This window comes from Chenopodium quinoa, unplaced genomic scaffold, assembly GCF_001683475.1.
Source record: "Chenopodium quinoa cultivar QQ74 unplaced genomic scaffold, ASM168347v1, whole genome shotgun sequence".
NCBI classification, from domain to species: domain Eukaryota; kingdom Viridiplantae; phylum Streptophyta; class Magnoliopsida; order Caryophyllales; family Amaranthaceae; genus Chenopodium; species Chenopodium quinoa.
In genome coordinates, this window is record NW_018744593.1 from 3,217,742 (window position 1) to 3,232,803 (window position 15,062).

General features: G+C 35.7%; 1 protein-coding gene across 3 annotated transcripts; it reads right to left on the minus strand.

Moving 5' to 3' along the window:
* Positions 1-699: 699 nt before the first annotated feature.
* On the minus strand, positions 700-14,553 carry LOC110699673 (serine/threonine-protein phosphatase 5-like). 3 transcript variants are annotated; one of them, XM_021877198.1, is made up of 14 exons: positions 14,398-14,553; positions 12,959-13,107; positions 12,232-12,401; positions 11,962-12,033; positions 11,414-11,564; positions 7,150-7,305; positions 5,306-5,414; positions 5,046-5,163; positions 3,425-3,572; positions 2,928-3,176; positions 1,762-1,887; positions 1,578-1,678; positions 1,289-1,363; positions 700-1,193 (listed from the first exon to the last, which is right to left on the minus strand). In XM_021877198.1, the coding sequence occupies exons 2-14, from the start codon at positions 13,035-13,037 to the stop codon at positions 1,134-1,136; spliced, it is 1,614 nt and encodes a 537-aa protein (XP_021732890.1). In that variant the 5' UTR covers positions 13,038-13,107; positions 14,398-14,553; the 3' UTR covers positions 700-1,133. The 3 variants fall into 3 exon arrangements, with proteins under 3 accessions (XP_021732890.1, XP_021732891.1, XP_021732892.1); XM_021877199.1 differs by having other exon boundaries at positions 14,301-14,539; XM_021877200.1 differs by lacking the exon at positions 7,150-7,305 and having other exon boundaries at positions 14,398-14,552.
* Positions 14,554-15,062: the final 509 nt, after the last annotated feature.

The window sequence follows — 15,062 nt, forward strand, 5'->3', positions numbered from 1 at the left end:
GGATGTTCCTGAAGATGAGCCATTTGGGTTCAGCAAACCCTGTATCTGCATTGTTCGATATGGCAGAAGATGACCAACAGCATCGAAACTAAATCTGAAGATCAATTGATAGAGCTGAAGCACAACCTTGCCATTTACGAAAAAATAATACTGTTAACAAGAAATGTGATGGCTGTTCCCAGTACAAGGATTGGCACTACAACTTTCACCTCAATCCGTAACAATCCACACATTGAAACTACAAGACACTCAGAGTTGATGTCTCATCTGAACAGAAAAACAAGTCACCTAGCTTCATAGGATTAGCTGGTAGCAAGAGAGTAACAAGAAGTAAAAGTAGACACAAAACACCCTTTCCTCATAGTTGTGATATTAGAGAGGATTCATAGATGTAATAACCTTCAATATATCCCACTCTCAAAGGTGTTTATTACAATTTAGGCATACATAAGGACCTTTTCAAAACTCTCGTTATAATGCTAGTTGCCGGAATGAACAATTATATACTCATCACAAAGTGAACCAGCTTGCTTTTCCTGGGAGAGAAAACAAGGATCTAATGCATCCAAGAGTTGAGAGGCTCTAATCATTTGCTCAGACACTGCTAGCAAATGTCCGTTCGTTTTTAAAAAATGTTTAGTCATCTTAAATTGGAGCCTGTATAAATGAACTATAAATAAATGTCGTGATCGCAAGCTCTAAAATTACCAAGTTCAGCATTTACCAATCAATTAAATAAGCGCCAATTCAATGCACCACTATCTGCTGCTTTGCTACACACTTAAGTTTCTTGATTCACAAATCCAATATAGAAGAAAGAATACAGAAAACATCCTTTGCCTATAAAAAAAAAATTATTTTGATTTTTCTTTAGCCGTCGAGGAACAAATAAACAATATGGAAGATACAAAACTGCAAAAACAATTATAAAAATGAAAAAGAGGCCACATAGTTTTACATGGCACTGTGTTTTGTGCAGCAGTATTATCTTCTTAGAGCGTGCAAGGTGAGTAATCTTGAACCAGAAATGTTGGGAGGAATAAGAGTTGTACCCAGGAAAATAGCAAGTGACAACATCCTTGCTGCTCAAAAATTGTACACGATAATGTAGCTGAACGTCATCCTAACGGCAATCATGAAAACATTCTAAGGAAGTTGTTGGCATAAGCCATTGGTTTGACATCAGGATGCGACTGCAATAACATCAAAAATAAAATTAAAATACTTAAGTGTTCGATAACCTACAAACAGGATTAATAAGCGCAGAAGACAAGGCAAAGTTACTAACCACGGCAGGGAATGTGACAATGTTTGGTTTCAATTCTGGGGCTTCAAAACGAATCAATGCACCCTTATTCCCCATCTGCAAAGGTAAAAGTCGATTAATTATATAGTACTTAAATTTAAATAAAACACCCTGGCCTAATAAGATATTATTGATGAGCAAAAACAGATCTTGATCTTCATAATCTTACACAAGATGAGCAAAAACAGATCTTGATTTTCATAATCTTACATAAGGTTGACCTGTGACCCCCAAAGCAATTCAAGTAACAAGTGAAACAAAAGTGAATTACCTGATCACAATAGTTTGGTGCGGAAAACACGGTAATCAGTTTACCATCATGCTCAATTTCGTACCCTTCATCTTTCACTTCATGAGATCGAACAACTAGATCTGGAAAAGAATACATGAACATTTATACAATACATTGTCAACAAAATTAACAGAGAGCTACTAATTCAGGGTAAAAAGAGTACCTAAGTTATTGTCTTGCAGAAACCTCTTGGTGACATCGGGACCAAACGAAAGGCCAACACCACGCTTACTGGGACCCCTCCCTAGGTTGGATTGTGGATCACTCCACAATACTTCACACATCAATCCTGTAAATCCCAAAAAGAAAAAAATTCATCCACAAGATTCCAAGACAAGTAAAGCTTTACAAACACAATCCCCCTTTCAACCTTAAGGATAAGCATAGTTACTACGAGTACATGTGATTGGGATTCCAGTTAAAATCATAGACTAAATAAAGACCAACGAAATAAAATAAACCACCCTCAGACAGACCAACATCTCAACACTCCAACAATTGTATTCTGCTACAGGGATGGGTAGCTGGGGTGCAAGTTTCTCCCGATCAATCATAAGAATTAAGAAATTGGCTTCTCATTATTCAGTCTATTTTAAATTAATGATCATACCAAAAATAAGGGCAAAATAGAGGATCCACGCTTGTGTCAATCCTCTGGAACTGTTCAATTGAAAGACAACTATCCCTGAATGGGCAAGCCAACATCAGGTACATAACACTTCTTAGAACACTTGTAATTAACAAAGAACGTGGTTAAAAATCATGTTCATCCTTGAGTAAAATTAGGTACATGAAGTTGTAGTACATGATTCTACAATACTCGTAACACTCTAGTGATGATATTGCAATCCCAATACCAGCCTATTTTCGTACAGGGATAGACTCACATTCCACGGAAGATCAATGTCAACACTTAAGACATTTACTTCTCTGACAGCATGGTATTAATGACAGCAACAAAAGATATATGAAGACCATGAATCAAATTAAGAATCAAAAATAAATTTACTGGATGGGCAAGTATATACATACGAAATAGTACCAAAATAATGACTGAACAGTTTAATCAGGAAGGAAAGATTTGTCATTTAAATACAGATAAGACAGCCAAGAAAAAGAAGAGTATGATAGTTACAGTGAACAGATAGAATCGTGCTCAATATGAGAAGTCACAAGAAAATATTATTATGAATAAGTCATATTCAATTTAAAGCGCATATGGACAAAGTCACTTCTATAAGCCAGTGAGACAGCCCAAAAAAAAAAAAAAAAAAAAAAAAAAAAAAAAAAAAAAAACATTCTTATTAGTATGCACAACAGGTACTTTACCTTCTTCGGGAGGTTCACAAAATCGATCAATTGCTCGAATGTCAGAAAGCTTTACTCCATCTACACTGAAAAGACCACCATGAACCACAAATACCTTCTGATTTATGACATGAGCCAAAGGTAAACAGCAGAAGACTTCTGCAAAGAGCTCAACAAATGTTTCACTCAATTTGGACCTGACTTCCCCTTCGAATCCATAAATCTTATTCATGCTTCTGCTTTCATGATTTCCTCTCGCAAGATACATAGCTGACATGTCACAGAAAAAGGAATATCAGATGAACAGTTGAGCATCACAAAACTCTGAAAAATTTGCCAAATTTGGACAGCATAAAATTTCTCAGAGCATTAACTACAAAAGCACTTTTCGAGGCCATACTCTACCATTAAAGCAGCACTAATCAGGAATTAAATACAGGACTAACAAGTCTACATTGGATACATAGTACCAGTACAAGACACTTATCATTAATAAGAGAACAGAGAAGAGAATTTACCAGATGGGCACATGCACTTAAATGCAAAAAGCGTGAGAATAACCTCCAGGGAGAAGGAACCTCTATCCACAAAGTCACCGTTAAACAAATACGGATTATCTTCTGAAGGGAGCCCATTGAGCTCAAAGATATTTAGAAGATCATAAAACTGCAACAAAATCATAGAGCACAGTTAAAATCACTGTAAAATTATAAGGGAAACATGTACCATAATAGACATAATAAATATATTTCAAAAGACTCAAGAAAATATTCAATCACACGGTAAAGCCTACAGATCTAACAACTGCTAATTCCTCCCTTAAATGATTACACGCAAACGAAGAAATAAGCAACAGAGGACGACACTCAATTAACTATCTTCTAGATCTATTCAGAGATTAGCCCAGCTAATAACAACAGCTGATGCAAGCCTAAATATATACCCAGGAGAACTAAATTGCCATCAACAACCCTATGGAAAAGAACTTCTTAATCAATGGTAAAGGAAACTTGTCATGTTACAGCTCGTAACAACACCCATCTTGACACCTTCCCTAGATCAGGATCTGAAAGAAAATTGTTTCAAAATTGTGAAGTAAAGAATCCAAAATTTACTCTTCCCGCAATAGAAAGCCCATTCAGCACTATGAAATATAAGCCCAAAGTTATCTTTCCATTTCCTAAAATAATTGTACTTTTCATGAGTGACAAGATAAACATGTGGCTAGGCTCAAAATTAGAAGCTGGAGTTATCTTTACATTCGAGTCCTTCCCACTTCAAAACTAACTTGATTCAGCAGCTAGTCGAAAGTAGACCAATTTCTCCGCTATTTTGCTCACAGAATCCCTACTTCATCATGACTGATCTCCAACTTACGGAAATAAAACTCAAGTACCAATTATTTTTATTCCATTTGCAATGAAACTAGACTATGTGGGCAAATCCTGACAGTTTTACTTTTCAAAATCTGCTTAAAAAGCCCAATTAATGAAAAACCATCTCTTCATGAATTTGAGAAGTACAAAATTTTGAACTTGCACCTTATACATTGACAGAATTAATAATGATCAAAATAGCAGAAGTCCCAAAATGGCAAGCTCAGATAGATAAATTCCAATCTAAATGTTCTAAACCAACAAATTCCAACAATTAAGTGAGTAGTGTACATCTTAAAGTTTTAGCTTAAGCTTGCTTTATGAAGCAGTAATCATAGATTCTTGAATTGTGTACATGGTCTTTCAAGTTATATCTCTCAGCAAAGAAAGATATGCAACTCAATTGCAGACTGTAGACAATTAAAATTTTAGACAATTGAGGACAGAAAATTCCATTGAAAATCTTGTAATGACAATAATGGCAAGTATAAAGATGAAGAAAGATAATAGGTCAAAATCAGACATGAAATACAGAAGAAATTCATCAACATTTAACAGAGTACTAGAGCTGTTCTAGTGAGACATTGAACAGGTTAAGGGGAAATTTAAAGAAAATTTATTGTTTATACTCAGTTTACTCAAGTGTATGAAAACAGGAGAAAATTCAAGCTTCTACAAATACAGCATGAGAAAGAAATTGTATTTGTCATTACTACAAATCTGTAAAATATATACTAGAGAGGTGACAGAAAATCCAAATTACCTGACCATGTACATCACCACATACAGTAAACTGCTTGCCATTAGGGACAGTTATATCAACAAGAGAAGGCAGGGTACGCAGCAATTCTCTTGTTTGCAAGACTATCTGGAAAGCATATCTAAAGCACAAAAACAAAAATAAAAAAAATAAATATAAAATTAAAAGCAAATATAATCAAGAAAAAAAGAACAATTTTATTGTTTTCTGCAAACATTTTACAAATTAACTGTGAGACTACTACAATTGCAACTTAAACATACCTCTTATGCAAACATTTCTGATTTTTGAAGTCCTCTAACATTTTCTTGACAAACTCCAAAGTTACTGTATCTCCCTCTATGCTAGCCCCAGAATATTGTGGTTCAACCTCTGGGACAATAAATTCACAAAATCATCTCTCTCAATACCAAGAAAACAAACAATGTTGAGTTCAAGATTAAGTTTCTCAGTCTTATCCCAATCAGTAAAACTATTGGCAATACAAACTAGATACAGGCCTTTGGCGGATATATTAATGATTGAAGTTGAAATACACAACACTGATATATACAAGACTCTTCGAAGCAGTTCTGAAAACACAAACATGCGGTGTGTGCATGTGTCTATGCTGTTCGAAGAAAAGAATAACTTTCCTAGTACAAGAAAGCAGAAAAAAATCACTCATAATACAAAAGGTTATTTTAGGCCACCAGCGACAAACATCTGGAAAACAGAGAGTTACCTTAAGGAACAGAGACTACAGGAATCAAGAATCTAATTCAAAAGGCTAAACAAAAGGTAACACTCATTTCATCAATTGCAGAAAGCCTATCTCATACAGCTCAACATAAAATTAGAAGATCCAGTAACAGAGTGAAACAACCTCCATGACCAAAAAAAAGCACATTAGCAACACAAAAAAGCACAAACAAACAAATACCCCCAACAAAGTCTCGCTGTTCAAAATAGAAAAGAAAAAAAAAAAATCTTTGAGCACCTAGCAATTTGAAACATAGTCAGTGTTCCATAAAAATAGTGAGCACGGAAAAGAAAAGCATCTCTAATTGATATCATTGGCCAACCTTTTCAATAAGTGTGCACACTAGCAGATAATCACTACACTGCATAAAGACATATTATATGGAGGGCAATGTTTTCCTAAGCACATAAAACATCAATCATCGTCAAAAACAATACATACAAAAGATGCACCTCCAATCCACTTGCACTCACGATCCACCTTCAACTAAGCTCGAATAGAGAAAATTTCATGGATGAATTATTATCATCTAAGTAAGAAACAGAGAGTAACTAGAAAAACAATTTCTTGGAGTCTCTTTCTTTTTATCGGAATCCAAGAAAAACTGGTTATCATATAATGTTTATTAAACTGTTACGAACTTCTTAAAAAAGGGGCAGCACAGACACTCAAACATATTGTTCAACAGCATATGCAGACTAGATCTTGACTCAGGCACATATAGGCACTCACCCCTAATTTTTTCACTCCTAGTTTTGTGCAAGATCGAGGATAAATTTGAACAGAAGTGGGAGCAATTCTTTTTAATACAAAAATCAAAGAAATTACTATACTATAGAACTATTTCAAGTATCAATCCACCAGACCCACCAAGAGAATTCAAGCAAAAAGGAGAAGGAATGTGAAAGATGAATATCTGAAAAACCTTTAAACCTGATACCTCAATTGCTTAAATAACAAAACTCTCTGAATTCGAACTAAATGAGAAGCTATCTCCAAATGGGTGCATGGATATATATAGGTAGGGAAGTAGGAGAACAAGTGCCTGCCATGAAGTCAGCATTAATACCCAAAAGGCACACAAAACTTTGTTAGGGAGCGGAAATCTTGCTCGGTTTAGTTTGGTTTATGGAATTAAGACATATATAAGGAACCAAAGTATAGAAATTTCATTTCACCAAAACCTTAGCCAGGCAGCAGGCCAGAAGCACCATATAGAAAGTCCTCAATTTCCTTCCAACCTCCTAGAGATTATCACCCAAGAAGGCTAAAAGCAGCTTGCATACAAAACCTCAATGGAAGTACAATCTTATTATAAGCAAACATAAATCAACTGCTAAAAGCACCCAAATGATGAAACCGTACGTGCCAAAGGGAAAACAATGACCATGATAGATGCTGCCAAAGCCATAATTGCTAACACAGCTCCAATTGACATAAACTTTGCAGCCATCAAAGCAGCAGCCAGAACCACTGCCACAGCTGCAGTCACCAACATTGAACTGGTGGTCATTCTTGCCACTGCCACAACAATATGACCATAACTTGAGATTTACTTCAATGAAGCACTTATTTTCACAAAATTATTATCAAACCAACCCATTCATTATATGATTATAATCTGCCAATTCAAATTAATTAACTACAACTCTTAACTGTTTACATAGCATAAGATTACCAATAGCTGCTAGACACATGTTTTCTATATGCTAATTGATAAGTCAATCTTGGTGAGTGAGTCACTAGATACACAAGTATTATCTCGAAATTCCCCCACATAAAAAGCACTGTTGACTTGATCCCTTTATCTACTGGAAATCTCTATCATTCACATGTGAAATGCCTACAATTAACTAGCAACTTGGATATGTTAGTTTCTCATACACCTCACTCCTAACACTACTACTCAGCACATGCATACAGTGGCTACTTATTTAACAGGCCTTATGAAACAAAAGAATCTAGAAACAATCATGCAAAGAATCAGCTAACCGATCAGTTGCATCACCAGGCATCACATACACAAACACAAAAGAATGATTTAGAGAGGCCAATAAAAGCACAGAGAAGAGGACGTACAATGAAACAAGCTCATCATCCAATACAGACAGAAATGACAACACAGTGAGGATATAATTTTTAATTGTAGTAATCACAATGAAGCAATTCTGCTACAAATCCAAACAATAAGCTGAGTTGTAGACAGCACAATTGGCAAACACAGAAAAGGATACATGACACACCTACTATTCAAATATTATCAAGAAAGAAACCACCAGAAATCCCATACCATTTCTACTCAAACATACCAATGTTAGCCATTATCATTATTCAACAGTACAAATCAACTTTTTACATAAAAGTTATACCTCCTTCAAATCATTGATTACACTTTCCTGTTTTGGACTATACTTTACCCTTTTTATATGTTTGGACATGAGGCCCATAACTTTAATTTAGGAAAACTTCACATGAATAATAGGAACTATGGCCATTCTTCCAATATCAATCCCAACAAAGGTTATTCTATGATAATGCAAACTATAATGGGCATCTTCTCCTATCTCATGAAACCGTTCGAGTAAGTCATTTGGGTCACATGTCTCGTAATTATTGGCTCCCAATTTTTATTTTATTTTATTTTTTAAAAAAAGTTAGTTTTATAAGGAACTATTGTAAACACATTACTCCCTTTTCTCTCTCCTCTCCTTCCCCACTTCAACCACGGCAAAATTACCACCACAGCCAGACCACCAGCTCTCTCTCTCTCTCAAACTCACCGCCCCAACGTCCCATCTACACCCTTCTCCACCACCGCCTGGCAGTCTGGCACCCCACCTTCGTTCAAAACCTACTCCTCTCTCTGCCACAAAAATTACCACCACAAACCACCTCGATCCTCATTAAGTACTAAATGTGTCACTGCCGCCTCCACTACAGCCACAACTTCTTGCAACAAAAGCAGTAGTAGGGCAGTGGTGGTTTTTGTTCATGACAACTTGGTCTTGTAGGACTTCGAATTTGACCATATCACTCTATCTCTTCTCCTCTCTTTCTCAAGTGGTTGTGGTGTGGTAATGATGTTGTTATAGTCATTTCCAAAGGAGAATGCAAAAGAATTGTTGTTTCCAAAGGAGAATGCAAAAGAATTGTTGTGGTAGTGATGGTAAGGAGAAGAGGGGTTAGGCGTTAATTTGGTGGCTAGCAGTGGGGGTTATGGGTCGATTTTAGTGGTGGAGTTGGGTTATGGTTGCAGGTGATGGTTGTGGTAGTTGGGAAAAGGTATTGATCATGATGGAAGTGGTGGTTATTTTGGGTTATGGTGGCTGAGGCGTGAGGGTGGCTAGAGTGGTGGTATGGAAGAAGCTTGGATAAGGTTGGAGAGGAGAAGTGAGATGGGAAGGGGGAGAAGGAGAAAAAAAGAAAAAAAAAAAAAAAAAAAAAAAAAAAAAAAAAACATTATCAAAATTAACCATGACTGGTCATCGAGGATTATTTTGGGAAGGATAACCTATAGTTTGGACTAATATGAGAAGAGTGGTTATCGTTCAAATTATTGTTGTGAATTTTTCCTTATTTTTGTAGGAAAAATTGTTATTATTAATCCCAACTTTGACTCATTTACTTTAATTAATCCCAACTTTCCAATATTATTGAATAATCCCAACTTTGGGGCCAAATGACCAGTAACCTGATAAAGGGGTAATTTTTGTTTTATAAATTTTTTTTTAAATGCCACATGTCTTATTATTATTGGTCAAAAAATTATAGGAAGGAAAAACCAAAAAAAAAAAAAAACACAACCACCATTACCAACCTCCTGCCCCCATCGGCGCCCAGGCGGCACCTCCACCCTTCATCGGTTCCCAGACGCATATCCGCCCTTCAATTCACCGTTTCCCAAACGCATCTCCACCCTTCACCGGTGCCTAGGCGCACCCCCGCCGTCCTCTCTGACACGGATCTCCCTCCCCCACTCACGAAAACCGCCGATTTCCCTCCCCCACTCACAAAAACCACCGATTTCCCTCCCCCACTCACGAAAATCGCCACGAAAACCACCGATCTCCCTCCCCCACTCACGAAAATCGCCGATTTTCCTCCCCCACTCACGAAAACCACCAATCTCCCTCCCCCACTTAAGAAAACCATCGAACACCCTAGATTGTGTGCGACGCAAGGGTGGGTTACTAGGGCTAGGTGGAGGGGCGACGCTAGAGGTGGAGGTGGGACGGTGGCCCGGTCAAGGTGGGGGTTAGGGTGGCCCGGTGAACGGAAGGGGAGAGGCTAGAGTTTTTGGTTTTTTTTTCAATTTTTTTAATTTTTGTGATTTTTAAATTTTTTTTTTTTTATTTTTTGGACCAATCGGGGCTTGACACGTGTTTACAATAGGTAATTGACTTTTATTAACCGGTCATGACCTGATAGAAGAAAATGCCTCCCAAAGTTGGGATTATTCAATAATAATGGAAAGTTGGGATTAATCAAAGTAAATGTCCCAAAGTTGGGATTAATAATAACAATTTTTCCATTTTTTTAGTTACTTGTACCTTTTTTCTAATAAGTGCAACATGTCCCCTTAGCACGAATTTTATGGAGATGATTACAAGAGGTAAACAGACAAATCAGCTAATATAATTGAAACATCGGTACGAGAGACATGTGCTATTGGTTTAAAATTACTTTAGCTAATTTGTCCATTCACCCTATTTAATCTCTTTCTCAAAATGAGTGCCGTGGGAACATACTACTAAACAAAACAAAGGCGGCATATTCTTACGATATTTACACATATATCCTTACTCTTTTGTACCTCTTACTTTTTTCCCCGTCTTTTTTTTTCCAAGTTTCCACTTCTTCCATTTTTTCCAATCAATTACATGGATTTGATGAAAAGTGAAGCATAACTTTTTTAAAAAACAAAGATAGTACAAGGTTGAGACCAAATATCCTGTTTTGTCTCACAGTCCTTTCTAGTATTTCCTTAAAGGACCTGGAAGGCTAAAATTAGAGTTTGAAAAGGCTTTATAAACAAAAAGGCGAAAGCACAGACATGGGTCTTACTTCATAGCTTTATAGATTCTGTTTAGAAACTCTGGTGATAACTATTTCCACCACTGTGTCTAATAAAAAATTCCTCCACCGAGGCCTTTCTAGCTCTTGAGCAGCAGTGGCTTGGGCTTCTAACTTCAAGTGCGCCTTTTCAAGCACAGAGCCTAAACTAAATAAGCATATATAACTTTGCGACATTATAAGTAGTAGTATATGTGAAAAAATGAACAATATTTAGGACAAAACATCCCCTCACTTCTAATCACACATAAGATAAGTAAATCATCAATCAATCAAAGCCTTAATCCCATAAGTGGGGTCGGCTACATGAATCAAAAGAGATTAAAAAAAAAAGATAAAAAGAGATAAAAGCTACTTGCAAAGTTGTGAACAAGTTCATGGATACTACTATAAAGTCAAAAGTTGAGACACAACCACACAAACAAAAAGACAAACAATCATGCCCTCATAATGAATTAATGACAGTATATAGTACATCAAAGAGTCATAAATAAAAACTGCCAGCCAGTGAGTCATGAATGAGAAAACTTATCAAGCTACTAGCACAGAGAATTACCAATAGATCGGTAGTCAATAGAATCTGCTATAGAACGCCTTTCAGCCACTGGTACAGAAATGGCCTCCTCAAATTTTAGCTTCATCACAGCCTTTTCACATTCTTTCAATTTTTTGGCAGCATCGGGATCATTCGGACAAATCCTTTTGACCTGAAAGGAGAATTTTAAAGGCATAGATGAGGAAACTAGGTAATAAAGAAACCAACAAGTTACAGACCAAAAGTCAAGCTGCCTTTGATCTGTATGAGCTAATTTTGGGAGCTAGAAACTTTGAAAGATGAATTTAAATAAATTTACAAATATAAAGAGACCTTAAGAAGCACATATGAACAGAAAAAAAAAATGCCAATCTCAACATTCTCAGTTCAATTGAGCCAAATAATTAATAGGCTCAAACAACGAAAACCAAAAAAAAAAAAAAAAAAAAAACAACTCCTAAGACAAAAATCCAAATACATACAAGAGAATGCAGAAGCACAAGGCATTCCTAAGTTGGGGCCTGGAGGAATGCTTCCAATGAAAAAAAGTAGCCTTAATTTCTTAATACCTGCTGAAAATCCTTAAGCGCCTCTTTGAATTTACCCATGGCAAGATATGCTGCCCCTCTCCTATAATAACCCTGTGAAGTGCCATCATGAATAAGTTTCGGCAAAGACAAAGGGAAAAACTATAACTTAACCTTGTATAACAAAACTCAATGTTGTAATCGATACATAATAATCAACATGAATATTAATAACAACACTGATGACTAGAACAAACTATCAGTCCATCACAGGATATCCAAAGAGATAACTGAAATTGTAAAGCATCATACCTTTGAATACTTAGGATCAATCTCAATAGCCTTTGTTGCATCATGTATAGCACTACCATACTCTTCCAATTTGGTGTGTGCAAATGCTCGATTAGCCCAGTATACAGCATTCTGCTCGTTCAACTCGATTGCTTGAGAGTACAAATCAATGGCTTGGGAATACTTGTGAGCTGGAAATGCAATATTTAGTCATATTGAACGATGAATAAGAAGAAGAAATAATACATGAAGCATCTATCAAGGATTTACAACAACTGACAATAACATCAGGAGTATAACCACATAAACCAAAAAAACAAATCAAAAGTTACTGATTTAAATTACATTCAGAAGCTGGCCACTGCAGTATATCAGAGAAGTCTACTCTATTAAACAGTTGGCAAGTTTTGACTTTTGACTTTATTCATAAACTCTAATTTAACCACCTTTAACGATTTATAGTTAAGAAAAAACATGGTCATGTAGGATCTTGTAGATTCATATCATTATAAATATTCAAAATATCAACTTTTTGTTTTTGCTTATCGATAATAAAAGATATTAGCGACAAAACTTTTGAATTGGCATAAATATATGTATAAAATAAAAAAAAATAAAAAAAACTAATAAAAAATAAAGGACTACCAATCTACCATGGCTACAAACTCGATTGTTTGAAAATCTCTATAGGAAATCATTACCATAATATAAAAGCTAAGAGCAATTCTTTTGAAGATATAGACAATACCTTTAAATGCTTCATTGGCTGAAGACTTGAGTTCTTCAGCACGTAACACTGTTGAACTATCAGATTCCATTGTGGGCATAGAAGTGAAGAATAGACTAGTTTTACGAAATTGTTCAGATAGCAATGTCCATGAACGGGTCCTACCAGACCTATCAACACAGATAATGAAATAAAGTGGTCAAAAGCTATAGTACTCAAGGTGAATCCAAGAACGTAATGCACATTAGAAACTTCACGTAAGCATAGAACCATCCCAAAACTTCACGTAAGCATAGAACCATCCCAAAAAAAAATTGGCAAGCCTACATAGGAAGTATGGTAGCAACACATAATTTTCAACCCTTAAAAAAATGCAGCCATACCCATCCACGCCTCCATCCACAAAAGAAAAGAATGGCTGAGAGAGCCACCATGATGATGTTCTGCAAGAGATTTAAAGACATTATCACATTAATGTATCCCTAATTAATCAACAACACTCCTTTCCAATGCTTATCTCCCCTTACCCCTCCATTCAGTCACTTACTATTACCTTTAGGAGAACCCTAGAGTTTTCTCTACCTTAACCTTTCATAATTATCAGCACTAAAGCATATGCAGCCATACACCCTCCCTGCCACCATCTACAAAAGGAAAAGAACAAGAGGGAGGAGGCCTGTAATGATGACTTTCTGGCTTTCTGCTAGAGGTTTAAAGCCAATGTACCCTACAACAATATAACTCCTTCCCCACACTTAACAGCCACACCAAAGGCCCCCTCCCTGCCTTCCCTCCCCTTGCAACTGGCACTTCCAGGCCCCCGCGAGTTTTCGCTATCGTAAATTCAGAAGATTGCCAGGGCAGATTTCAGATTAGCCCCATCTCCTTCTCCTACTGCACTGGTTCCTCTAGCTAAGCTTTCGTGAGCCCAATTCAAGTCAATAAAGGTAAAGAGGTACAGCTAGACTATACTGTAAACATCAATCAATGATGCTTACAGGACAAAAAAGACTAAATCAATGGTGCTACAATGACTAATTATAACAGAAAACTATTTATATTTTTGTTGTGCAAATTGAATTAAAAATAGCTAAAAGGCAATGACTTTAGCACATTAAAATCTTCCCCAGTACATAAATCATACAAAACTATACATTAGATGCATAAAGTTCAAATTTTTAAGATTTCAAAGCAAGCAGATGCAGAAAGTTTAGTTCACAAATATTACTATAAACAATAACAAGCAAAGATTTTTCCATAAAATTAAGAGCAGTAAAGCAATAAGAAGTAACATTATCAACACAATAACAATTAATATTAAATTATAGTACCAAATCGATAAAGAAGAACCCTAAAATTATACCTGAAAAAAATGATATCCCAGAAAAAGGAAAGAACTTTAAAATACTGGGGAAAGATAAAAAAAGGTAAAAGCTTTATTAAATAGAAAGATGGAGAACCTGTGAGAAAGAACAGCGTCTTCCTAATGAGGGGAGGAGAGAGAACCCTAGTTTTATTAAGGTTTTTGCAGGGGTTGGGAGTTGGGGGTTGCGCTGCTCTTCAACTATACTTCTGGAAAATTGCAATTTTTATTTTTAAAATTTTAATTAATTAATTTCATTTATATTTATAGTCTAGTCTAGGATTTTAGGAGATATACGTGAGTCATGCAATATACGTTAGTATGTCATTAAGGCTCTGTTTACTTCACCTTTTGCTTATCTGAACTTATCTAATCTGGTTTGGTTTGATTTGATCTGATCTGATCTGGTCTGGTATGATCTTATCTTATTATCTGATTTGACCAAACTTTAACCTTAAGTGTACGATAATCTGTAAAAAAAAATATATATATCAAGTGGGATCTTCTTAAATTCGTAATAATGTATATTTTATTAATACGTAATTTTCATAATTTTTTCACTACGAAATTAAAGATATTTAGCGATTAAAATTGCACATAAAACGATGATCTGAACTTATTTTTTCTGACCTGATCTGATCTGAACTTATTATTTCTGAAATAAGTATAAATAAGTTGAACTAAATAAGGCCTAAGTTTATTTATTCCGTATTAATTTGTACATGTGCTAATACACTAGTTAAAATAATACTCGTATGAATG